The sequence below is a fragment of the Maylandia zebra genome, linkage group LG4 (assembly GCF_041146795.1).
Source record: "Maylandia zebra isolate NMK-2024a linkage group LG4, Mzebra_GT3a, whole genome shotgun sequence".
Taxonomy (NCBI): Eukaryota; Metazoa; Chordata; class Actinopteri; order Cichliformes; family Cichlidae; genus Maylandia; species Maylandia zebra.
In genome coordinates, this window is record NC_135170.1 from 29,146,298 (window position 1) to 29,171,940 (window position 25,643).

Below are 25,643 nucleotides of genomic sequence, written 5' to 3' on the forward strand. Positions count from 1 at the left end.
GTACTCCCTGTACTATGAAAAATTAAACGAGCTGGACTGCTTTGAAGTACAACCCCAATTCCAAAATATGGAGCCCTATATAAAATGTAAATAAAAGAACAAAGCAATGGTTTGCAAATCTCATAAACCCACATTTTATTCACAGTAGAACATAGTAAAACACACCAAATGTTTAAACTGAGAAACTGTACTATTTTAAAGAGAAAAAATGTGGTCACTTTGGATTTGATGGCAGCAACATGTTGCAAAAAATTTGGTAGAGGCCCGTGTTCACCATAGTGTAGCATGCTCTCCTCTTTTAACGCTTTACGAGATCTGCAGATAATTGCATCTTGTTTTTGATATTTTACACAATGTGCCAACTAATTACAGAGCTTAGAATGAAAGCCACAGGACTTTTTAAAGTTTCATGACGATGTGTCTTCTCTCATCCGAGAGGCTTCTTCAGTTCTAAACAGCCAGTCCAAAAAAACCATGCATGGTGTAATATAGAAGAGCCACCTCGACTCAGTGGTACATCTGCAGCTAAAGGTTAAAGGTCACTCTCTTAAGAATGCCAATGTTCGCAATTTGAATTGAGAAGATGACAATGGTTTCAAAGTGGAGTAAAAGAGGCCATAGCTGAACAGAGTCGGTGGCTTATTCCACCTTCAGTGCAGTTCTGAGATCCCTTCCAAGGTGCCTTAACCCCGATTCACACCTTGCGTCACGTTACCTTAGGTCACATGATACGGCGAGGCCTATCACCCTCTTAAGGGACAACCACTATTAAGGTTTACATACCTGAGATTCTCCGCCGTTTGGTTTTAGAACTGAAGAAGCCACTTTCTTTCCAAGCTCCTTTGAAAAAAGGGCAACTATGGTTTTAGTTTTTGGTTTTGGTTATTCTTACTTGTGAGTTTATATGTTTTCAGATGGCACAACTTTTTTGATGGTGACTTAAGCTGTACCCAAGCTCTGTAACGCAGCCAAATACTGTTGAAGCTCTTTTCTTGCCAGAGGGCAGAAAACAAGTGAATGAGTACATGTAAAAAATCCCCATGCCTTTTTTAAAGACTAATTCTGACAAGCTGTGTCTGGAAAACAAAACTACAATGAATACGTTAAGTTAGGGAATTACCTTGACTAATAAATAAATAAATCGATTTCTAAGCAGTACCTTGGGTGTGGCTTTTCTTAGAAGAACCTACTTTATTTTAGTGAAGCTCATTCTTCCCTTGTCACTGCATAATGATCACCTGCTGCCGTTCTTCAAGAGACTCCCTCGTGAGGCCCACTGTTCTGAGAACATAGAGGTTTCGTTTTCCAATTTCCACGTGACACAGCCTGTCCAAACAGAGTTTAAAACCTCACCAACTTGCAGTGCCTGGTGACAGCGGAAGAGGAAAGAAGCAGAACAACACAGAGCTCTGTCAGCACTGACTGGTGAGTTAAAATTACATTTTCTTCATATATAAATGATATCAAGTGTTTCTATTCACTATGCTTCTCAGAATGCTTGCTTGTTTTGTCACCAGCTTTAGTCCTACAGACGTTTAAGCCTTCAAATTGCAATGTGGTGTCCATTTCTTTTCTACAGTATCTGAAATCTATGCCATTCTAAAGTATTATTGGACAAAAAGACACTGGAAAATGTCAGATTTTGGACTATATACCTACCAGCAGGAAGTGGTTGAAAGGGCTCTTAAACGAGAGAACATCATAATATGGTTACCGACAGGAGGTGGAAAGACCCGCGCTGCAGTGTATGTGGCCAAAAAACACCTGGAGACCACACCAAATGCTAAAGTGATGGTTCTCGTAAACAAGGTACCTAAAACAGAAAAAGGGCAATAAAAACCATCGTAAAACTGGTATAAGAAGATGACTTCATATAATGTTTTTGATGTGTTCTATTATTCAGGTTCATCTTGTTGACCAACACTACAACAAAGAGTTTGAGCCTCACCTGGGTCTACGCTATGCTGTTAGGAAAGTGAGCGGAGAGAGTGATGAAAAGGACTTTTTTGGGTTAGTGGTGCAAGAGTCAGATGTGGTCATCTGCACAGCACAGATCTTGTACAATGCTCTGATTAACAAGGAGGAAGCAAGACATGTTGAGCTCTCAGGTGAGTCAAAGTGAGCTTAAACACGTCTGATTATGCTGTTATGCTGAAATGAACTGACTTGAGGATTTTCTACAGATATTACTCTGCTGATAATTGATGAGTGCCACCATACTCACAAGGAGTCTGTCTACAACAAAGTAATGAGACTTTATGTGGAGAAGAAGCTGAAGGGAGAAAAACCACTGCCACAGATCTTGGGCCTCACAGCATCCCCAGGGACAGGAGGCGCAAAGGCACTGGAAAAGGCTGTGGAGCATGTACTGGAGGTCAGGGATTCATTTTTTATTTGAGCTTTTTATATAATTTATCTCTATTTAATTAGCTGGCTTTGCTTGAAAATGCTCCTCCTTTCAGATTTGTGCCAACTTGGATTCAGCCATAGTTTCAACTAAACAGTATGCTCCTGAACTGAAGGAAGTGGTGCCCAGACCCAGAAAAACCTTCAACATTGTCAACATGAGAGATAGAGTAAGCAGATATTAAAAAACAAACAACAACAAACTGATGGATTTTGAAAAACTGCATTTTCTTGTAACATGAACAAATGCACTGAGAGACTAATGGGTAAAAGCCTCATCTACTAGTTCACCTCAGAAAAGACCACAAATACTTTTATTGCCACTCCCAAGACTAGTGTTAATTTAATTCCACCTTGGAAAAATGCTAATATAAGAGTCAAATATATCTGTAGTAGCAGAATCTAAAATAAAGATTTTCAAAAATTTCCTTTTAATTTTGCCTGTGCTTAAAGGGCTCTTGGGTGTCACATCACTGACTGACTGTCTGAGGCATTTTTTGCCCTGGGATGACAGCCACCTGGCAAAAATTGGGACCTGCTAGTAACCACAAATACATGTTTTTCTTTGAGGATCCTTTTGGTGATCATCTGAAGTCAATGATGACGATTATCCACGGTTACATGGATATTCCTCCAGACTTCAAACTGAGAGAGTGTGGAACACAAGAATATGAAGCAGATGTGGTGGTTCTGGAACAGCGAGGTAAGACCGTAGCATTTAATCCTTCTGCTGATGGCAGCGGTAAATACAACGGATTTTGTGAGAGTTAAGGTAATCAGTATTTAAATAAAAGAATACTGCTGTTTGTATCTGTCCTCTTTGACCAGGAGTACGAGACAACAACAGACTGCTTGCACAATGTGCGTTACACCTCAGGCAGTACAATGATGCCCTCCTCATCAATGACACCTTGAGGATGATTGATGCTTATCGTTCCCTAGAGGAGTATTACTCCACAAAGAGCACCAAGGCCATTGATGGGACAGACTTCTTCTTGTTGGGACTTTTTGAAGGTGAAAATCCTAACATTTTCATCACTTGCTGTTATGTGTTAATACCATAACTTTATTTTGTAGCTCATAATGCAACGTTTGATGATTTCAGCCAATAAAAATATTACTATTTTGTGGCACACAGAGAATCAGGTGGAGCTAAGGAACCTTGCTATGGATTCTCGCTTTGAGAACCCAAAGATGGATGAACTTCAACGCACTCTGTTACAACAGTTTGGGTCAGGTGTCCCATCAAGAGGAATTCTCTTCAGTAAAACTCGCAAAAGCACCCACTGCCTGAAAGACTGGGTCCTCAAAAACAGGGCATTGAAAGATGCTGGCATCAAGGCAGACATCCTCACTGGTGCTGGTAATGGCATCACCTACATGACACAGGTATGATGATATACAGTCTTCACCGATAAGCTTTGAGTCAGTCACATTCAGTAACATCTCTATGGACATTTCTGCATGTTTCCATGCTTTTATTTGCATATTTCTTATAGAATGAACAGGCAGAAACAATCAGGAGTTTCCGTATGGGTTCTCTGAACCTCCTGATCTCCACCAGTGTGGCCGAAGAAGGTCTTGATATACCTGAATGCAACCTGGTGGTGCGCTACGGACTCCTTACTAATGAGATCGCCCAGCAGCAGGCAAGTGGACGTGCACGAGCAAAAAACAGTCAGTATGCAGTCGTAGCCCAAGCAGGCGGGCGTGAACATCGCAGAGAGCGCATCAATGAATATCTGGAGGAGCTGACTGGTAAAGCCATTGACCGTGTGCAACGTATGAGTCACCACGAGTTTTATTTAAAGGTGATGTTTAAGGACACTACCGAGCCATAACTTACTGCTCTCACTCTCACTGCCCAGTGTTACTAACATTATCATCCATTCCTCTGTGATTCCAGTTAAGTGAGCTTCAACAAAAGGCAATTATTTCTAGTAAAATTGAAGAAAGCTGCAAAACGGAGAAGAGGAGGAGTAATACTGCTTCCAATATCCAGTTCTTGTGTCGAAACTGTTTTACCCCTGTGGCTTCTGGCAGTGACATTCAACTTGTTGACAATACGCAATATGTCAACGTCAGCCCTGACTTTAAGTGAGTTAAAGATGTTCTGATCTAAGAGTTAAAGCAGAAGTATGTTGAGACCAAATAAAAATATCTTTGCTTCTTGTTTGTCCTCAGGAATCACTACAAAGTTGCAGAGCGGGTGATTCTAGAAAGGAGCTTTGAGGACTGGGAGCCTGGGTGTAGAATCAGATGCAAAAAATGCGACAAGGTACAGTGAACTCACTGTTTAATACTGTATCTAAATAGATCCACAGTTCATGCTCATGTTGGAATCTGACTGTTATTCTTATACACATTCACAGGAATGGGGATTCGAGATAAAATACAAAAAGCATGTCTTAATGCCAAATCTAGCCATTAAGAACTTTGCCCTGGAAACCCCCAAAGGCAGGATAACAGTAAAGAAATGGAAAGATGTACCTTTCACTGTTGAGGACTTTGACTATGAAGAGTACTGCCAGGAAAACTTCCCTGACCTCTTTGATTGAGCCACAAACCAGAAAGCTCTGTGTGGTTTTCTTCTGCACTTTACTTGATTTTGAGACTCCAGTTTCTTTTAGAACACCATACTGTTGTATGGTTGGATGTTTGCATGAACACAGACTTGAAAAATTCACTCCACATATGCTCGGTCATTGTTCCATGGTGCCTGAGGCAGCTAAAAACCTTAGTGCATCAGTCATGTTTATAATTAGCAATTAGTGAATGCTTCGTTTATGCCCAGTGCCTGAGTTCATTTGCCTTCTTCTATAACATGACCCTTAAACATCATGAATATGTGACATGCCATCAAGAGGAGATTAATTAACATGAACTGTTTTAGCTATTTTAAAATGTGTTCAGATGTAATGCTGTTGATGTGTGTATGAAGTTTGACATTGTGGACAATTTCTGTAACTAAATCAGATGTTTTATGAGAGCCTAATCTTAAGAATTATCATTGTTCACTAACAGATGAAATCATCCTTTTTATTTTTTCTATATTGTAGCATATAATTTTTTTAACTAAATCTAAATTTGATTAATTTAAACAAATGCTCCTTTTGAAATGATTGATTTTTCATAAGTTTGCCTTTATTAATCAGTAGGTGTCAGTCTTGGATAGCACAAGAAATGTTTTCGTAAAGCCAGGATTAAAGCTTTCCACGAGGATTTTCACATCGAAAGATGTGGATGTAATGGAAATGTCTGAATCTGCAGATAATGTGGAAATATACTGAGAATGAATGACTTGCAGGCCACAGTCAAACATGACAGACCCATGAGCAAGGCATTTAATCCCCAACTGTTTCTATAAATTATGGTATTATCCACGTCAGGAGCACGGTTGTGCAGCCTTCTGATGTGTCTAGGCAACCACTGTAAAAGAGATGTGCATTCAGTTGACTGAATAGACACACGTTATTTGCTGGGATGAGGATATAAAAATATATATTTCTGTTTATATCTCTGTATAAAACTGTTACATAAAAACATTAAAAAAAAAAAGGATATGTGAAAATGCTGACTTCAGAGACTTTAATGTAATGTTTTAACACCTGGGGATGCACCCTCAGTATTACTGGATCAATACATAGTTATGTATTTTAACTGTTGTGGTTTAACACCATATAACTGATCTACATTAGAGATATGATTATTTCAAATTGCAATTTGTCACACTGGAGTAAGGCATACATGTTTTACAATTATAAAGTCTGTTTAAAGCAGACTTATTCCCAAGGATAAGTCAAAATATATATATTTTGCTGTGATCTGGCCACGGATGAGGCATTTAACCTTCAATAAGCAGTGGGATAGTATCAGGTCTGAACACTGAATCTTTATTAGATCTATTTTAGAGCTTAAGTTTAGATGTAATTTATTACTGAGTTGTAAAATAAATCTATAAACTCATTAATTCAAATTATTACTGATTGTCTGCAGCTCTCTTGACTTATTTGCAACACCAGTGCTGGCTTTAGCTGTAAATATTCTTTATACATCTTTATTTGACTGACTCCTAGTGTCTCTGAACTAGGCATCTGTCAAATCTGTCATTTTTGTGCAGAAGAAGTGTAAAATGATCCATCAAATGCTTTATTTCCTCTGAGTGCACACAGAGCCCTAAGCAGAAAGCCTGGCTTAACTAAGACAGAAAGCCTGGCTATGTCAAACTTCTCTAGCTGAAGATGATGACAAGTTATTATTTAATGCAATCCACAATTTAGGTTTGTCTTGTTGGCCAATCCTGAAGAAAAGAGTTTGAGAGCAAAGAGCTGGACCAAGTCAGTGGAGAGACCAATAAGAAGCATTTCTTTGTGTTACTGGTGCAGACGTCAGAGCCTTTCATCTGCACAGCACAGCTCTTATACAATGCTCTGACTAACAAGGAGGTATTAAGACATGTTGTGCTCTCAGGTCAGTGAACGTCAACATTTCTAACATTTTGGGAACTGGGCGCCTGGATGTAGAATCAGATATAGTAATTTAAACAGGGCACAGACTTTAATACTGTGTTTAATAATACTATAATAATAATACTATAATTTAATAATACTTTAAACACTAGTGTCAAATTGGGCTGCACGATTTGTCGACATAATCGATGACGTCGACTATAAAAATTTGTAGACGCAGAATTATACTGTCTACTAATAAATATGTTTTTGTAATACAAGGTATACTACACTGCAGTACACTACAGGAAGACTGCGATCAAGTGAGCCCTGGCGCCAGCTGCACCTATACAATCCTGTTGCACTTTTCATACACATATTACGGTATGGGTGCCGACTGGGTTAGAAACAGTCTTCTGAATACTTGCATTTTTCACTATTTTACTTCTTAATCCACTTCGAGATTTGAAATATTAGCTATATATATATATATTTATATGATATACATTAATATATAATTATTACACTACACGTTAAAAATAATAAAAAGAATTACAAATTCGGTAAGAGTTGACAATACATTTGTCTTCTCACTATACTGTATATTTTTGTTCAACCTGACCTTATCCCCAACTAAACTGCTGTGCTGTATTTTTGATATTGTGTATTTTTTTAATTCTATAACAAGAAAATTGTTAAAGGTGACGTGAATATTTCACTGGATTCTATGGTGTGTTCACACCGCAAAAAAGTTTGGGCAACCTTGTTAATAGCCATTATTTTCCCGTATAAATCGTTGGTTGTTACAATAAAAAATGTCAGTTAAATATATCATATAGGAGACACACAGCGATATTTGAGAAGTGAAAAGAAGTGTGCAATAATTGTTTAAAGAAAATTTAAGCAGGTGCATAAATTTGGGCACCACAAAAAAAGAAATGAAGTAAATATTTAGTGTATATTGATGTGTGTGTCTCCTACATGATGTATGGGGGGGCCTTTTTCTGGACGTGCTTCCCATCCAGAGCTCCACAGCAGAGAGGGAAGTTCCAGCGCTCCTGGAATCCTTGTGTGATGGACCGCCAGTCTCCAGGTGAAGGCACAGACATTGTATTGATCGTGCCACATACCGAAGAGTTATTGTACACTTTTACAGACATAACAATAGGAATGATTTCCTGACGTGTACTTCATGGCTGAAAGGTTGAATCAGTTAGAGGGAGAAGAAGCTATGCTGCTTTACAAAGGTGGAATGAAGCAGGTGTGATGGGGTGTCTATAATGGAGAACCGTTTGTTCAGTGACCTCTGACCTTCGCCCACCAGTGCTGCTTCTAACCTTGCAGATGAATTTGCTCTTCCTTTTGGCATCTCTGTCACTGATGATGCCCATACTTGTACACAGCACCAGCTGCTGGTCCTGCAGTCTAAAATGAGAACGGACTCGCGTACTTGAGAATTGAGAAAAGGAAAAATGCAAGTATCCAGAAGCGCTTCTAAGCCAGTCGGCACCCGTACCGTAATATACGGAAGAAAAGTGCAATACGATTGTAGGTGCGGCTGGCGGTGCGGCTAGCTTGACCTGACTTCGTGTGTGAGGGCTCACTTGACCGCAGTTACAGGAAGCACCCTGGAGCTGTGACGTCAACTCTGAATGAGTCAGTTTGAGAGAGCTAGTGCGTTGCGTTGACCGTGTTTATGTTAACGTTTGTACAGTAATTCCATGTTAATGCTTGTACAGTAATGTTTATGTTCATGTTTATGTTAGCTTACCGGAAACTTCTCAGGATATGCTAGCTAATCACCTGAGCAGGTGAGATACCCTAGAACAGGTTTGCCTACAGGAAGCGAAGATAAGAGTTATTGAAATACTCGTTGACTAATCAAAGAAAAATTGGCAGATTAGTCGACTACCAAAATAGTCTTCTGTTGCAGCCCTAGTACAAATAGATCCATAGTTAGGGATTGTGTTGTTCTTATGTAAATACACAGGAATAGGATAACGTACAAGAAGACCCTATCCACAGTGACTATGTATTTTTCTTTGGAGATTCAGGGTGGAAGGAAAACATTGAAAGAGAAATAAATATTTGTTAACATCATGACGTTCTCACAATTGAGACCCCTGTAAGGGAGGAAAGGGGGTTTTCTTTTGCAATCTACTGGAGTTTGTGAGCCTATTTTCATTAAGAAAATGCAAGTTAATCATTTTGCAGCTGGACGTTTGAATGAACCCAGACCACGGCCATTGTATCATCCCCTTTGCATGTTGTTGTAAGGAGTTCTTCACTTTCCTCTCAAGTCCAGCACAGAAGCAAATGATAAAACCATCTCCTGCTGTAACATGAACCTTAACCATCGTGTACACTTTATGTAATCAAAAAGATGAACTTCCATGAACCATTGTAGTCATTTTAAAGTGCACTTAGATGTAATACTACAAATTAGTTTACAAAAATATGATATTGTGCATACATTGATTATCTCAAATTTAGATGTTTCATTTGAGCTCAGTCTTTAGAAAATGTCATTGTCAACTAACAGCTGAAATTAGTTTTTTATGGTTTAGATCTATAAACATTTAGACTACATTGTAAAGATGAAGAATTTGACTGTAACACAATGAAAGGAAACTGAAACCAAATACTGCTGAAGCTCTTTTGCCAGAGGGTAGAGATCAAGTTACGTGAGCTGACATTAAAACAGACAAGGGGATTTTTTTTTTTTTGCAACACTAACAAGCTGTTTGTTACATGAGGAAAGCAAAACTAAAAACAATAGGCAGTGCGAGTTAAGAGTAGATATTTTAGTAATCACCTTCTGTTCATCCAGAGACTCCCTCATGAGGGCCAACTTTCTGAGTTCAGATAAGTTTCATTTTCCAGTTTCCACGTGACATGGGCAGTCCAAACAAAATTGAAAACATCACCAGCTTGCAACTGTCTTGTGACGGCTGAAAAAGAGACAAAACTACACAGAGCTTCGTCACTGGTGAGTTCAGAAGGCTGACTTTCTTTCTGTTTGTTTTGTCACTAGCTTTGCTCCAGCAGACTTTTAAGGCTAAGAGTTTGAAGTCACAACTGGGTGTCCATTTCTCTTCTACAGTATCTGTATTCTATGCCACGCAAAAATATTACTGAACAAAAGGGCACTGCGAAATGGCAGATTTTGGACTGCATAACTACCAGCAGGAAGTGGTTGAAAGGGCTCTTAAAGGAGAGAACATCATAATATGGTTACCGACAGGAGGTGGAAAGACCCGCGCTGCAGTGTATGTGGCCAAAAAACACCTGGAGACCACACCAAATGCTAAAGTGATGGTCCTCGTAAACAAGGTACCTAAAACAGAAAGAGGGGATTTAATTTTTAAGACAAAAAAAAAACTATTATACACCTGCTGTGACTAAAGGTGACTAAATATAATGTTTTTGATGTGCTCTATAATTCAGGTTCATCTTGTTGACCAACACTACAACAAAGAGTTTGAGCCTCACCTGGGTGGTACCTTCATTATTAAGAAAGTCAGTGGAGAGAATAAGGAAAAGGACTTTTTTGGGTTAGTGGTGAAGCAGTCACAAGTAGTCATCTGCACAGCGCAGATCTTGTACAACGCTCTGATTAACAAAGAGGAAGCAAGACATGTCGAGCTCTCAGGTGAGTCAAAGTGAGCTTAAACATGTCTGATTATGCTTTTATGCTGAAATGAACTGACTTGAGGATTTTCTACAGATATTACTCTGCTGATAATTGATGAGTGCCACCATACTCACAAGGAGGAAGCCTACAACAAAGTAATGAGACTCTATGTGGAGAAAAAGTTGAAGGGAGAAAAACCACTGCCACAGATCTTGGGCCTCACAGCATCCCCAGGGACAGGAGGCGCAAAGGCACTGGAAAAGGCTGTGGAGCATGTACTGGAGGTCAGGGATTCATTTTTTATTTGAGCTTTTTATATAATTTATCTCTATTTAATTAGCTGGCTTTGCTTGAAAATGCTCCTCCTTTCAGATTTGTGCCAACTTGGACTCAGTCATAGTTTCAGCTAAAGAATATGCATCTGAACTGAAGGAAGTGGTGCCCAAACCCAGAAAAAGCTTCAAAATTGTAAAAGAAAGACTTAAAGTAAGCATATTTTTATACCTGTTTTTATTTATTTGAAATACGAAAATTACAATTTTCTTGTATTTATAAAAACAACACGTTGTTGTTGTTATTGTTGTTGTTGTTGTTGTTGTTTTTGTGACAGTAGCACTAGAAGCAGGTTTTCATTTGCTGTAATAAAAAAGAAATTGCCAGATATGGGATAAATATTTCGTATCCTTCTATAAAGTTTATGTTTTTCCCTTATTATCTTTGTTTCTATTCCCATTCCTAACATCACCTCTTGGCATGAAACACAAACAGAGCACTTGTTAACCTTGTTGATCTTATATGAAAATTGCAAGATAACTCTAAATTTGAATGTTTTTGTATGTATTCTTTACTTGCTCATTTAGAAAAAAAATGATGGTAAAGTTTTCTAGTGCACATCTAAAGAAAAAAAAAGAAATAATCTATCAGATCTTCCAGTGTTTTAGTGACAGAGCTTTACCACTTTCCCTTTCTTTGTGAAATAATTCACTGTGCTGCTTGTAAACCTGTTTGTGTTTTTGACTGCTCACATGTTGCCAACAACATGCCTTTCCCATTAAAATGCTTTTACATTGGGAAACTCAGGTTTGACTTAATGGCCTGTTTAACACATTTGCTTTACCACTGACGTTAGTTAGTGAAACCAGTTAAGCTATCATGGGTATGCTGAACTTGCATTGTAGCAGAGACCCTTAGCTATCACACACATATTAAGTTTAGATATCTTAAACAAATCATGGAAAAATACTAAACTAAGAAGCAAATGCACATTTTAATATATAATAAAAAATAACCCTGTAGTATCAGACTGTAAACATTTTTTTATATTTAATATAATATTATGTTATTGGCTGAAGCAGTTGCTGTCCCAGAGGTATCATACAAATGCTGGCCTCAGGACAACAACCACTTGTTGAAAAACAGTATCTGCTAGTAAACACAAACACGTGTTTTTCTTTGAGGATCCATTTCGTGATCATCTGATATCGATGATGAACAGCATCCACAGTCACATGAACCTTCCCCCAGACTTCAGACTTAAAGAGTGCGGAACACAAGAATATGAGGCAGATGTGGTGAATCTAGAGCACCGAGGTACAGACTTAGTTTTTAACCTTGGAACGTGATTTTGTTTTGAGCATATTTTTTCATAGAATTAATTAGAGTAAGTAAATCTTTAGATGAAACAATGCTTCTGCTTACATCTGTTTCTTTGACCAGGCGTACAGGAGAAAAACAGGCTGCTTGCACAATGTGCGTTACACCTAAGGCAATATAATGATGCCCTCCTCATCAATGACACCTTACGGATGATTGATGCTTATCGCTCCTTAGAGGAGTATTACTCCAAAAAGAGAACCAATCCCATTGATGGGACAGACACCTTCCTGTTGGAACTTTTTGAAGGTGAGAGTCCTCATATTTTCATTATAATCCACATTTTCATGGTTTCAGCAAATATAACCATCACTTGCGTCACTATTTTGTGGCACACAGAGAATCAGGTGGAGCTAAAGAACCTTGCTATGGATTCTCGCTTTGATAACCCAAAGATGGATGAACTTCAGAGCACTCTGTTACAACAGTTTGGGTCAGGTGTCCCATCAAGGGCAATCATCTTCAGTAAAACTCGTAAAAGCACCCACTGCCTGAAAGACTGGGTCCTCAAAAACAGGGCATTGCAGGAAGCTGGCATCAAGGCAGACATCCTCATCGGCGCTGGTAATGGCAACACCTACATGACACAGGTATGATGATATACAGTCTTCGCCTATAAGCTTTGAGTCAGTCACATTCAGTAACATCTCTATGGACATTTCTGCATGTTTCCATGCTTTTTTATTTGCATATTTCTTATAGAATGGACAGGCAGAAACAATCAGGAATTTCCGTATGGGTTCTCTGAACCTCCTGATCTCTACCAGTGTGGCCGAAGAAGGTCTTGATATACCTGAATGCAACCTGGTGGTGCGCTACGGACTCCTTACTAATGAGATCGCCCAGCAGCAGGCCAGTGGACGTGCACGAGCAGAAAACAGTGAGTATGCAGTCGTAGCCCAAGCAGGCGGGCGTGAAGATCGCCGAGAGCGCATGAATGAATATCTGGAGGAGCTGACTGGACAAGCCATTGACCGTGTGCAAACTATGACCCCTCAAGACTTTTGCACAAAGGTGAGCGTATATACTCTACCAGTCCTTAATACATTTCACAGCCCCGTGGTATTAACATCACCTTCCATTCTTCCTTGTCTCCAGATTACTCAGCTTCAAGAGATGGTAGTCACTTGCACCAAAATTGAACAGAGGCGCCAAGCAGAGAAGAGGAGTCGTAACACTGCTTCCAGTATCCAGCTCTTGTGTCGAAGCTGTTTTACCCCTGTGGCTTCTGGCAGTGACATCAAGCTAGTTGAGAACATGTACGTCAACGTCAACCCTGACTTTAAGTGAGTTAAATATGTTCTGATCTAAGAGTTAACGCAAAAGCATGTTGGGGACAAAGTAAAATATCTTTTCTTTTGGTTTGTCCTCAGGAAACACTATACATTTGGAGACCAACTGACTCTAAAAAGAAGCTTTGAGGACTGGGAGCCTGGGTGTACAATCGGCTGTAAAATATGCAGCGAGGTACCCTCTTCAAATAAAAACAAAACATAATGTTACGTTCATGCTCGTGTTGGATTCTGAGTGTTGTTCTTGTGTAAATTTACAGAAATGGGGATTCGAGATAAAGTACAAGAAGTGTGCCATACTGCCAAATCTAGCCATTAAGAACTTTGTTCTGGAGAGCCCTGGTCAAGAGCGGCTCCCAGTGAAGAAGTGGAAGGATGTACCTTTCACTGTTGAGGAGTTCAACTTTAAAGAGTACTGCCAGGAAAATTTCTTGCTCGATTAAGACATCAATAAGAGAGCTCTGTGTGGGTTTTCCTATTCTCGAGTTTCTTTTCACAGATTTGCTCCACAGATGTTAAGTCTTTGTTCTGCGAGCCCTGCGTGCCAAAACCTTTAATGCACCAATCATGCTTGTAATTATTTGCATTTGTTTTGTACATAGAGTATTTCCTCATTCACATCTCAAGTCAAGTACAGAAGCAAAGAACATGAACCATGAGCATTTGACATGTCATTAAGAAAAGATTCATTTTACATGAATTTTTAGCTATTTTACAATTAGTTTAGATGTAATATTACCAATGTGTGTTTGAATTATGTAAGTGGGAGTACAGTGATCATCTGACATTTATATAAATACTTATCCTAATGTTAAGAAATTGTCTACTAAGTCTAAATCCCTTTTTGTGTGTTTAATATGAATTAATGTTACATTAATTAATATCAAATAAAATCAGACATGTCTTTTGAAATGATTAATTTTGACTTTATTAGCCAGTAGGTGTCACTGTTGGATAGCCAATGTTCACAATCTGCAAAACGCTACAGTTCTCATCTGCCCTCATTACTGCTAACAAATGGTGTGACTAAAGCCAGGATTGAAGCTTTCCATGTGGATTTTCACACTAAAAAATTGGCCCTCTATGGCCCGGGGCTCTGATGTAATAGAAGGGAGTCTGAATACATGGATAAAGTAAAGATAAGGCTGAGAAAGAATGAATGTATGACTCTACTCACAGTCAAACTTGTCAAAACCCTTGAGCAAGGCATTCATTCCCCAAATGTTTCAGTGAAGTTTCTCATTAGCGACTACATTGAGATGGTATAGTCTCCTGATGTATGTGTGGAGCATAGCAAAGCAAATATTGTGCACTCTTTTCAGTCAACTGATGTACAAGAAAAAGCATTATATGAAAAGGTGGTACTTAAAAACACCGTCCTCAAAGACCGTCTGTTTACATATTTAAACTATAACCTGAATGCTGCCATGAAATGTTTTGACTGTTTCAGATCACCATGCTTCTTCTGCATCGCTAGATCAATATGTGCTAATGCATTTCAGCTTGGATCATTTAATATCAAATAAACAGGGGAAGTGATTTATTATACTTGCAAATTTTCATTTAAACATACAGAATTCAAAAAATACATTTAGTTGCATAATGTCTTTACCAGTTTTTCAGAACCCTCACATTTTGGCAGCACTCAGAATGCAGACCTAGACAGCTAGACTTGGAGTTTCGTTAAGCTCCTGTGTTTACATACACAAATCAAACTCCACATACATAAGCAGCACTTTGTGTTTTATATAGAACAGTTTGCAAAACAAACCCATAAACTGAAACTAAAGAGACTGGTGGGGAAACTATAAATTTAAAAGCTGGAAAACATATTGGACAGATTCATGTCCGATGTGACCCATAAATTATCTTTGTGTGTCTCTCCACAAGATTAGGTCAACCTCATGGTGTCACACGCGGCATAATCCTTTCAAATCTGGCAGCGAGCTGGAGTCTGTAGTGCTGCCATGGACATAATCACACTAAAAACAGGCTCTGTTCCGTCTCATTCCCGACTCCGATTCAGGCGGGCACAGAGGAGACGTACAGTCAGTATATGATTTACTCTGATCAGGCTCTGGCTCTATAATCAGCACTGATTACTTCCTTTTACTTCCCAGCTCAACACCCCATGCATCTTAATTGCAATTAGGTGTCTTCTGAAATTAAAGCAAGTTGGAGTAGTTGAGCAATGAATGATTACATAGGTAGGTGTACATACACAGAGATTACATACACAAATGCAGTGTAGATTTGTTTGTACGATATAGGGAATCCTTTAAGACACACAATAGAATCATTAGTTTTTATGGCATACACATCTGTAAGTACAAGCAAGACAGAACGTATCCTCGTGTTTTGAAAGCGGCACTGGGGACATTCTGTCTTTTGAGACATTGGAGACATGGAAACTCACAGTCTGCGTTGGAGCTGAACTGTAATGTGAATTTTAATTAGACAAGTTCACCAACAGAACATGCTTGTTTTCACATCAGCGTGGGTTTAGCCTTTTTTGAACAAGATTTAATTTTTCAACAATATTAAGAGTTGCAGTGATTTTGTCATGCATAATAATAATAATGATGGGCATTTATTATTTACATTTTGTGTGCACACTTCCCCCCCAGATCTATGTTTAATTATCCATGTAACTGTGTGAGCCAACGTTGTCCCCTTGTTTTGTTTTGTTTTCAAAATTCAAATAATGATTAATCTAGGAAAAAATGGTGGTACTAATAGATGAAAATTAAAAGATGGGGGCTCAGTGTTCACCCTCTTGGTGAGAAGGAAGAGATTTGTCTTACAGGCAGCCAGGTAATATGAATCTTGAGTGCCTCCTTCAATTTGACTGAGGATCAATTTGACCTAATTAGCAACTTGTAATGGTAGCTAGGTGACCTGGCCACCTCCGCTTATTAGCCAAGAAACTAACACAGCTGGCTGGATTCTTTTTAAGCTACGAAGGACAGTCAACCATACTGATGCTTCTGCAAACTGTGGTGCACTGCTCTGTTCCTTTCTTCTGATTCAGCTGCATGTTGTAAGTGTTTTTTAATTTAGCCTAATTACAAATTGGCATCTCTTTTTTTTCAACCACAAAATGAGCTTTTTTCATTTAATGCTTATCAGCCTGTTGGTATTACTTGCATTTCATTATGACATACTGACCTTGTTCTTTCCAGGCGCTGGCTTCTTAAGGTTGCTCTGAGTGCGGATGAATAGCCTCTCAGGGGAGGACAAACTTGTAGATGCTCTGTAGCAATTGAGTACACATGTCTCATCTGGTTAAAGTTCAGCTTAATTTCTCAATTACTTTATTTTTCTGTGCAATAGCGAAATGTATTTTGAGGAGAATTATTATTATTATTATAAATTCTGCTATTCAGCAGTTGATTTTTAAGCCTCTGCTTCAATATGAATGGAATCTTTAAAGTGCATCAGTTGCTTGATGGGTCGGTTTTCTGCCTGCACATTAAATTCACAGCTTTTAGACTAGTGCCAAACTGGTCTAAACAACCAATACATTCATGATGTCAACGGTTCAACACAATAGTGTTTTTTTCCTGTGTAGCTGTCAGACATACTCACTCCAGGACTCTCACACAGGACACAGACAGACACAAATATCTCCTAGGGTAAAGTGAAGCTGTCACCGAGATGGGCTTTTCCTCGGGGCCAGCCTACTTGTCAGGCAGCCACTCTTGCCACCTGAGAGGTTGCTGTGTTGCTTGTCGACCTTCTTGTAGAGGTGATAGGACTTCACTGTCCCTATTCTCATGGCAACATAACGGCTCGGGTTACCTTTACTGACAAGCTCGGCCTTGAGATTTTCAGTGTCTGTCTGTATTTTGTCTTATTTGTAGTTCAGGTCAGTGCATTGCAGTCCACTTTGCTGGATTCTTTTGATTTGGAGGGAGTGTGGGTGTTAAATTTTATGCACAACTACAATTTCGACGCATTCAATTTGTTTAACACCCAGATGCTTCTGTTTTTGTGGACATGAAAGCAATTATACTGTGCACAGAGTACATCTTTGTTGTTGCATTTCTTCTTTGATTGAGGATGTAGCTCTCTGAAGTGGACTAGTGTCCGTGCCAGAGCCACGACTTAACCAGCCTATTTCATGCTTTATTATGGAGCAGCTTAAAAGAGGTGCTTGTCTTTACTGTCTGCCTCTTTCTGCCTGAGCTTTTGTCTGCTCCTCGCTATCTTGTTTCTTTCTTCTGCTTTCCTTGTGATAGAACTGCCTGCTTGATTACTAGAATCTCAAAGATGAACTCCCCATAAGTGCTTCATCAGGACCTTTGATGCCCCTAAACTCTGCAGATGGTTCAGCTGTTTTACTGGCAAAAAATAAACTCTTAAAAAGACAAAACAAGCACAGCTGCCTTTTGGTCCATAAAGCAGGATATCAAAGCAGCAGCAAAATTACTCGAGAGTTATGAAATGTTATATAATTACTGATTACACTGTATGTAGACCTAGTTGTGGTCAGATTTTTTTATAAACACTCAACCTGGCCGCGAATGTCACGGTATAGTTTTGAGCTTTTAGAAGAAAAGAGAATATCTGTTTTGTATTTATAAACTTTAACATATATAATTAAATTAAATGCAGTCTTCATCACAAAAACAATATAAAGCTATAAACTATATAAATACTTATAACATACAATCTGAAATTGCACACACCGTTTATGGCACGGAGCACATTCATGTGGATATTGTTATTGCAGCATTTAATGCTTCTACAGCTCCAGCATAAAAACCTTTTAACGAATTCTTTGAACTGTTTTTCCAGAGCGGAATGATTGTACTACACATATCTTTTAATGGGGACCACAAGTTTCCTATTCAATACTATCCTATCCATTTCCTATTCAATACTTGGTCAACATTATACATTATACATATACTACTTTGTGGATTAGATAAAATTCATATTAAACACAAATTTGTGCACCGAATTCCTTTTCCCCCACTCATTAGTACTGTAAAACTATTCCTCGCCGGAAGAAGAACAGTTCACAGAAATCACTAAAAGCCCAAATTGCTGTGATATCCACTGAGTGTATGTAGACCTCTGACCACAACTGTATACTTGTAAATTCAAATTCAAATTTTATTTGTCACGTACACAGTCATACACAGTACGATATGTAGTGAAATGCTTGGACAACTGCTTGTGACCTAAAGAAAACAAAAAAGGAAAAGGCTATGAATAAGATAGGAAATAAATATGAAAAATTAAAAAGGGTAAATTTAACTAGGAAGGAATAAAATATAAATTAAGGTTAAAAATGAAATAACTGTACAACACAAATTAGAATGAAGGGTAAATTTAACTGGGAAGAATAAGATAAAATATATAAATTAAAGTTGAAAATAAAATAACTGTACAACAAAATACACAATACACAATATAGAACTATATAAGAATGTATGAAGAAATCTAAATATAAATAAATATATACACAATAACAGCAGCTGTACAAGTATTAACTGGAAATGAAGAATATAGTGACCAGTGTTGTGCAAAAACAATGTCCAGAAAGTCCAGTGTGTGTGTAAGAACCATATGTGTGGGTCAGTACTGTGTGGTGGTGTGATTGAGAGACCGTATCGCCTGCGGGAAGAAGCTCCTCCTCAGTCTCTCTGTGTTGGTCTTCAGGGAACGGAATCGCTTTCCTGACCTCAACAGAGAGAACAGTCTGTTGTTGGGATGGCTGAGGTCCTTCACGATCTTCCTGGCCTTGGTCCAGCACCGCCTGCTGTAGATTGAGTGCAGGTCAGGGAGCTCGGAGCGGATGGTGCGCTCAGCTGACCGCACAACCCTCTGTAGAGCTCGTCTGTCCTGCATGGTGCTGTTCCCGAACCAGGTTAAGATGTTTCCCGCCAGGATGCTCTCTATGGTGCACGAGTAAAAGTTCCTGAGCACCTTGGAGGGCAGTTGGAAGTCTCTCAAGCGTCTGAGGTGGTAGAGACGCTGTCGGGCCTTTTTCACCACGGTGTTGATGTGACAGGACCATGACAGGTCCTGCGTGATGTGAACTCCGAGGTATTTGAAGCTGTCCACTCTCTCCACTGGGCACTCGTTGATGACGGGGGTCTGGTAGTTCCTCTCCTGCTTAGTGCTGAAGTCCACTATCAGCTCCTTTGTCTTTGTAGATTTAGACTCAAATAAATATGTCGTTCTGTCCCTTTTTCTTTTGCCTCTGCTGCAGTTTATGTCTCACTAATCCTTGTTATTAATCCACGTTGAGTCGCTTTGACTCATTCAGACTAGTGAAGATTATTGCGGATTCATATGAAAGCACACTGTGGGTTTTTTTTTGTTTTTCTCTTTTGTTTTGTTTCTTTTTACTCATGTCTATGCTGATGATTGCAGGATGATTGAGTGTGGTCCTGTTTAAATGTGTACAAAAATGTATTTCTTTGGGGGTGATGAAGGATGAAAGGGCTAATTGAATATTTTAATTTGAACGCCTTTAACTATAACAAAATATTGGTTCCATATTAAATGAGTCCAGTGGGAAAATGAATGACTATTAGTTAATTGTTGAAATATTTAAAAGCAAAGAATCCTTCAGAGACTCACTTTTTACATTTTTAATATTGTCTTGGTTGAGCCCTGTGTTTGTGTAATATATGTTTCGATTTCCAGTGAGTCAGAGACATGTTTGCCCTCTAAAAAACAATATATTTTCCCACCATTTTTGAATCTTCATTAACTGAATCATTTGATGATTAATCAAATAAATAACAAGGGGATATTCAGTTGTATAATAATAAATTATAATTGCTACCTAGAGCCTTACTTTCTATCATGTTATTAATTCATCAAGTAAAAAACAAGCAGTTTCTCAAATATGACTTTTTTCCCCTCGTCATGTAATCTGGTTTTGTCATTTTTGATTCAACGTCTTGTGCTTTCAGATTGATTGTTCTACAACAAATGGCAATTTGACAATAATTTATGGTATCGTATGCAGTGTTGGTCAAGTTACTTGAAAAAAGTAATCAGTAACTAATTACTGATTACTTCCCCAAAAAAGTAATCCCGTTACTTTACTGATTACTTATTTTCAAAAGTAATTAATTACTTAGTTACTTAGTTACTTAGTTACTTTTTAAAAACACGATTTACAACCTGAATAGGTGATAAAGCGATAGATCTTTCAGCCCAATTCTACTTTTTCTACATAATCCATCATACAAAATGTAATCAAATGGAAAAGTCTCTTTTTTTAACTTGTTTTATCATTTTTAATCTTTTAACTTTATGCATCAAGCAAAAATTTAATTATATGCAACATTCTCTGAGTTGAATAAATGAGTTTAACATTTAAACCTATTTTCTGCACATTCCAGCACATAAAATAAAATAATTTTTTGTGTTTACACTCACTCTTTCAAATAGATGCAAGTAAAACACAGCAGAACATAAATAAAGTCAAAGACTCAGCGGTCCTGTTGCTCTATTTTCACCTGTAAAGCAGGACTGCAGTAGGCGGAGGTTTACCCTGGTGCAGGTGTGCAGCGGTCAGTGGAAGGATACGGCAGTGTCTCTGTGAGTTTCCCATTACGTCGTTGCGCTCTTGGTGCTTCCTTGGAAGTTTTCTTCCCACGCACGATGGACGCTAATGTTTTTGTCACTTTTTATGGAATCAAACTCAAAGTAAGGTCAGTACTTCCACGCTTTAAACGCTGCACGCTCATACTCTCTCCCGCACTCGATATGTGATCCATTGTTGATCTGCACACAGCTGTTGTCACTAACGGCGCACTCGCTTACGTCACTGTCGTGAGACATTCTCGCAAAAAATCACGGTTTTAGTAACGCAGTAACGCAGCGTTCCTACGGGAAAGTAACGGTAATCTAATTACCGATTTTGCAATAGTAATCCCTTACTTTACTCGTTACTCGAAAAAAGTAATCAGATTACAGTAACGCGTTACAAGTAACGCGTTACTGCCCATCTCTGATCGTATGGTATTCCAGTGGTTCATTAATTTCTAAGAAAATATTTAGAACATTGATCATCTAAATTGGCTGTTGCAGAAACAACCAATTTGCAGATGTTGTGTCTCAATGTAGTTTCTCAGTATTTCTAAATGTTTGTTTATTTCTTATTACATGAGGCCTAAATATGCACACAGACACATTATGTGCAGATGCGTAGAACTGAAAAAAACATTTATACAAACCAGTCTTTATTATGAAGATGCCTGGGCTCAGATAAGCAGCGAGAAAACAATGACAAAAAAGCAAAACCAACACAAAAAACTGCCTGAAAAGTCTTGCAGAAAACTATGCATGTGACAGAAAGAGGCAGAAAATGTACAATAATATAGAGAGATTCCAATTAAGGTAGAAAAAAAGAGCTATATGAATACCTGCATAGAGTATAGAAAAGTCAGGGGTTGAATTAGTCAGGAGGAACGGCAGCATATGTCCTCAAGATGAAAAACGAACTGAAAGTGAAGTCATTCATCATCTGTAACCTTGCCAAGACACGGGACAAGCTCTGATGGGAATAATCTGATATGAACCGAATGAGACAACACAACATGCTTACAGGGATGGCTTATAAACACTTTTCAAGTCCCCAAGCAGTGCAATCAAAGCTATGGAAAAACCTTGTTTCTGTGTGCAAGTATAGCCACAGATAAGTACAGGGCTCATGTAGCATAAAAGGATTTCTACAGATTTACTCTGGCGAATTGAGGTATTGATCCCTTTCTTCCATCTGAGACAGTCAAGGGAGAGAGGATACTTCTGCAAATCTTAGACTGGTTTATTTGAATTGTTCTCGTTTCCAGAGTGACTTACTGTAACTGCAGGGTAAGACGCTAGAATTATTGAAGGGGCAGAAGCAGAAGATAAAGTGAGCAATGTAAGGAACTGTTCAGTTTTTAGTACTATAAAACTAAGATGCTGTCCAAAATCACATAGAAGTTATTTTAAAGAAACTTATTGCAAATGTTTAACAGTAAATCTGAGACTTTTATCTTTGCAAACTGCTTTCTATGCAAGAAAAGAAAGGTGGTGGGTTTAGCATTGCTACTTGCATGACGGCAGTATGTAAATAATGGAATCAGTCGCAGACAAAATGTAACAGGCATTTTGAATGAGCATCATTAATGACAGCATCATCATCATCACCACCAATAACAGCGACAACAAGAGCAAAATAATAAATGGAACCATTGATCATGCTCGGAGTGCTGCAGGTCATGGGCTGCAGCTTTGCTTAATAGAAGCACTACATTAACTGATAGCGAGTTTTGACAGATCCAATTAGAATGAGTTCCACACCTCTGCCCTGCCCTCAAAGTAACCCTGACACAAGCAGCTATACGGCAGCGTGGCATCCACGGTGCTACAGCTTGGCCACAGCCTCACTGGTCTCTAATATTCCTTATGGTTAACACAGGGAATTATTTAGGAACGATCCATATGATTAGCAACATCATAAAAGCATTGATTGTTTTGCTTTTTCTTGGATTTGACTATCACAGTAATAACATACTATCCCCAGAGCATGAATGAATGTAGTACCATGCGTTTTCTACTATTGGAAAATAAATTTTCCATGCTGAATGCTTTTCATGCTGCCACCACACCCCAATTTCCCCACATCCCTCAAAATGTCTATTCCTGTCTTTGGTGAAGCCGCTTTTCTTTCTTCTGTCCACAAATGTCCAAATGATAGGTTTTGTGTCTAAGGAGAAGAGGGAGTCATGCTTCACAAGATGGAGCACAGCAAAACATCTGATTCCTGCCAAGGAGTGGAAACAAAGCAGGCTCATTTTTGCAAAGTCTATTCTTTTGTCCTCATCTAAGGCCTGTTTTCTTTGTGTACCCTTCACTCTGCCTTCAGCCGCTGTCCTCCCTCTCATTTATTTCAGTGAAACAACGCACTTGTCAATCTTTTCTCTTTCAATAGCTAATGGTCTAGCTATCCTTCCCTGCCCAACAGTCAAGCCAATTAATTCGATCAAGCTGTTGAAAGTCATTTTCAGTCACGGCGGGAAGGGGGGCACTGCTAGACTGACAGTGCTGACTCAATATACCCATTGTTATGAGAAGAGCAACACTGAGTAAACCGAGGTAAATTTGCCTGAATGGATCCTGAAGTCATTTTATATATGTACTGTTCAATTATGGGGTTTTTTGTGCATTATTTCACTGTTATTTCCAGTCGTACAATACAATAGAATACAATACCATAATGTGTGTACATGCATGTGTACTTTTGCACTCACATCCGGAGTATAACATGTGGTTAGGCTGTGGCATGAATCATGTCTTGTCAGAGGGAATACATATGAGACCATGAAAAACGATACTTTCAGCTTGTATGGCCTTGACATTGATGTAAAGGCATATTGTCTGTTTTCACATATCATATCTCGCTTCTATTCCTTATACTTTTTAAAAAAAAAATAGTAATGGATCGTGGCCTCTGGAAATGATTTCCACTCTTCAGCTGTCTAAACAGTTTTTATTTGACTTTCTTAAAAAGAAGCCTCGGAGAAAAACGGAACCTTGGTTGCAAGTGGATTGAAAGATGATGAGTTGTTCAAATGCTATTGAATAGGACTTGTGAGTGAATTTTTTTTCTTTTTTTGCTGATGTGAGCTATAAAACCCGTCATGCAGGCCTTTGATGTAGCTCTCCATTGTCTTGCAGAGCTGCAGGAAATTGAAAACGAAGATCAGGAGAGTGTTAGTGAAGGGGAGAAGAGGAGGAGGACGGGACTGACGTGCAGCCCGTCAGGGTTTTCTGGGACACAGCACACGGAAATGAACTAGCCTTGCATGACCCTACTCTCAAAGTGTGAGGATGTGCGGGGCAGAAAAGCAAGAACATTTGTTTTAGAGAACACGAGAGATCAAATAAGTGATTATATTTATTCAGTAAAACACTCAGGGCACAAATCCAGTTTAATATTTCTTTGACATCCTCTCCATCCCACACATCCTCTCACTACTGCATCCAAAGCTCTATTTTAATTCAGGGAAAACACTAAACCTTTGAGAACTACTGCACTTGCTCAGCCTTAAAAGAGCATTTGTCCCTTGAGTGTTAAGAGTAAAATTTTAATGGAACCAAGATTTGATTTGCAACTTTTTGCGGCTTGGAGGAGAGAGAGGGGTTTCTTTTCACTGCTTGTCATTTTCTTCACTGTAAGTGCTTTCTCTATGTCTGTCAATGAAAAGTGCTGATAAATTATAATGACAGTACAAAATGATTTTAGGCAAGGTTTAAAAGTCCATTTCTTTTCTTTTGTGAGTTCTGGAAAGTTATTTTAGCATGTTCTTTCAACACTGCCGTTGCACGTTTGTGATTATATCAGAATATTTAATCCCATTTTGAGGATTAATTTAGTAAAGTTTGTCAATAGAATTTCTCATGTAAAGTGCTGTTGAAGAGGGGATTCGAATGCATGAACAATGAAAATGTGCAAAAACAAAACAGCAGTTCAAAGTTGAGTGGAAGAAGCATGAGGCAGATATGCAATGGATAAACGCTCGGCTGTCACTTCCGCTCACCAGCCCTCCTCAACTGTCACTGCAATATAAAAAGAGTCACAATCAATCAGGTGTCCCTAGCACACCTGTTCACTCCGCCTCCACGCCGCCCCGGGAGCTCACTGTGCCACGCCTCCTCTGCAGCGGGCCAGAGACCACACCTACGCCACAACAGGTAATGCAAATGAGGGGGGGAGGCTAAGAAATACAGGAAGTAGTAACAAGACAGGTGATGAAAAACCACAAGAAAGAAACATGAAAAAAAAATAAAAACACAAAAACTGACACTAAACCTGATGACACAGATGGAAAAACGGTTGTTGTTTCAGATTGTTTAAATATAGAACAAGGGTTAAATGCCTACAGAAGACAATGGAAACACTCTGTTATATCAAAATGACTGGCAATAAAGGAGGACCGTTATTTCCCCCCCTCACTATTCTATTCAGGTATTGGAGAAGGAGGTGCGAAGTGAGATGTGGAACGTGGCAGGTCAGACCTGGGAAAGTGGGTTTGCTCTGGCGGGAAATGGCTATTTACGTAGCTGAAAATGGAGTGGGCCTTTCTGACATTTTCATAGCCCTGCAGGCATGAGTAACCTTCAGTGCAAAACAGAACGATTAGAGAAAAGGGAGGGGGAGATGGAGAGGGAGACGCAGAGTGTGAGGTGGGG

At 38.9% G+C, this 25,643-nt stretch overlaps 2 protein-coding genes and 2 long non-coding RNA genes across 7 annotated transcripts; 3 read left to right on the forward strand and 1 right to left on the reverse strand.

Moving 5' to 3' along the window:
• Positions 1-87: 87 nt before the first annotated feature.
• Positions 88-9,758, reverse strand: LOC143418398 (uncharacterized). Its single transcript, XR_013098392.1, has 3 exons — positions 9,670-9,758; positions 1,660-1,813; positions 88-1,366 (listed from the first exon to the last, which is right to left on the reverse strand). It is a non-coding gene; the product is annotated as an uncharacterized LOC143418398 (long non-coding RNA).
• LOC101468974 (DEXH (Asp-Glu-X-His) box polypeptide 58) lies at positions 1,323-5,427 on the forward strand. The gene is made up of 12 exons (XM_014408066.3): positions 1,323-1,425; positions 1,580-1,809; positions 1,904-2,108; positions 2,184-2,374; positions 2,463-2,576; positions 2,977-3,109; positions 3,235-3,420; positions 3,545-3,795; positions 3,906-4,217; positions 4,313-4,503; positions 4,591-4,684; positions 4,779-5,427. Exons 2-12 carry the CDS (start codon positions 1,633-1,635, stop codon positions 4,962-4,964), a joined length of 2,040 nt encoding a protein of 679 aa, XP_014263552.3. The 5' UTR covers positions 1,323-1,425; positions 1,580-1,632; the 3' UTR covers positions 4,965-5,427.
• Positions 8,431-14,972, forward strand: LOC143418397 (ATP-dependent RNA helicase DHX58-like). 4 transcript variants are annotated; one of them, XM_076883356.1, is made up of 13 exons: positions 8,433-8,665; positions 9,738-9,843; positions 9,958-10,187; positions 10,302-10,506; positions 10,582-10,772; positions 10,861-10,974; positions 11,946-12,078; positions 12,205-12,390; positions 12,481-12,731; positions 12,844-13,155; positions 13,240-13,427; positions 13,515-13,608; positions 13,694-14,972. In XM_076883356.1, the coding sequence occupies exons 3-13, from the start codon at positions 10,011-10,013 to the stop codon at positions 13,874-13,876; spliced, it is 2,034 nt and encodes a 677-aa protein (XP_076739471.1). In that variant the 5' UTR covers positions 8,433-8,665; positions 9,738-9,843; positions 9,958-10,010; the 3' UTR covers positions 13,877-14,972. The 4 variants fall into 4 exon arrangements, with proteins under 4 accessions (XP_076739473.1, XP_076739471.1, XP_076739470.1 ...); XM_076883355.1 differs by having other exon boundaries at positions 8,436-8,510; positions 9,685-9,843; XM_076883357.1 differs by having other exon boundaries at positions 8,540-8,558.
• Positions 14,973-16,307: 1,335 nt separating this feature from the next.
• LOC101482714 (uncharacterized) lies at positions 16,308-25,433 on the forward strand. The gene is made up of 3 exons (XR_013098391.1): positions 16,308-16,473; positions 23,962-24,041; positions 24,129-25,433. It is a non-coding gene; the product is annotated as an uncharacterized LOC101482714 (long non-coding RNA).
• The last annotated feature ends 210 nt before the right edge of the window (positions 25,434-25,643 follow it).

Bases quoted from the DNA above. Each gene is read 5' to 3' on its own strand.
- LOC101468974 (XM_014408066.3), top strand. From the start codon at position 1,633: ATGTCAGATTTTGGACTATATACCTACCAGCAGGAAGTGGTTGAAAGG. The intron at 1,810-1,903 runs GTACCTAAAACA...TCTATTATTCAG, and splicing joins TGATGGTTCTCGTAAACAAG to GTTCATCTTGTTGACCAACA. The intron at 4,218-4,312 runs GTGATGTTTAAG...CTGTGATTCCAG, and splicing joins ACCACGAGTTTTATTTAAAG to TTAAGTGAGCTTCAACAAAA.
- LOC143418397 (XM_076883356.1), top strand. From the start codon at position 10,011: ATGGCAGATTTTGGACTGCATAACTACCAGCAGGAAGTGGTTGAAAGG. The intron at 10,773-10,860 runs GTCAGGGATTCA...TCCTCCTTTCAG, and splicing joins CTGTGGAGCATGTACTGGAG to ATTTGTGCCAACTTGGACTC. The intron at 13,609-13,693 runs GTACCCTCTTCA...GTAAATTTACAG, and splicing joins GCTGTAAAATATGCAGCGAG to AAATGGGGATTCGAGATAAA.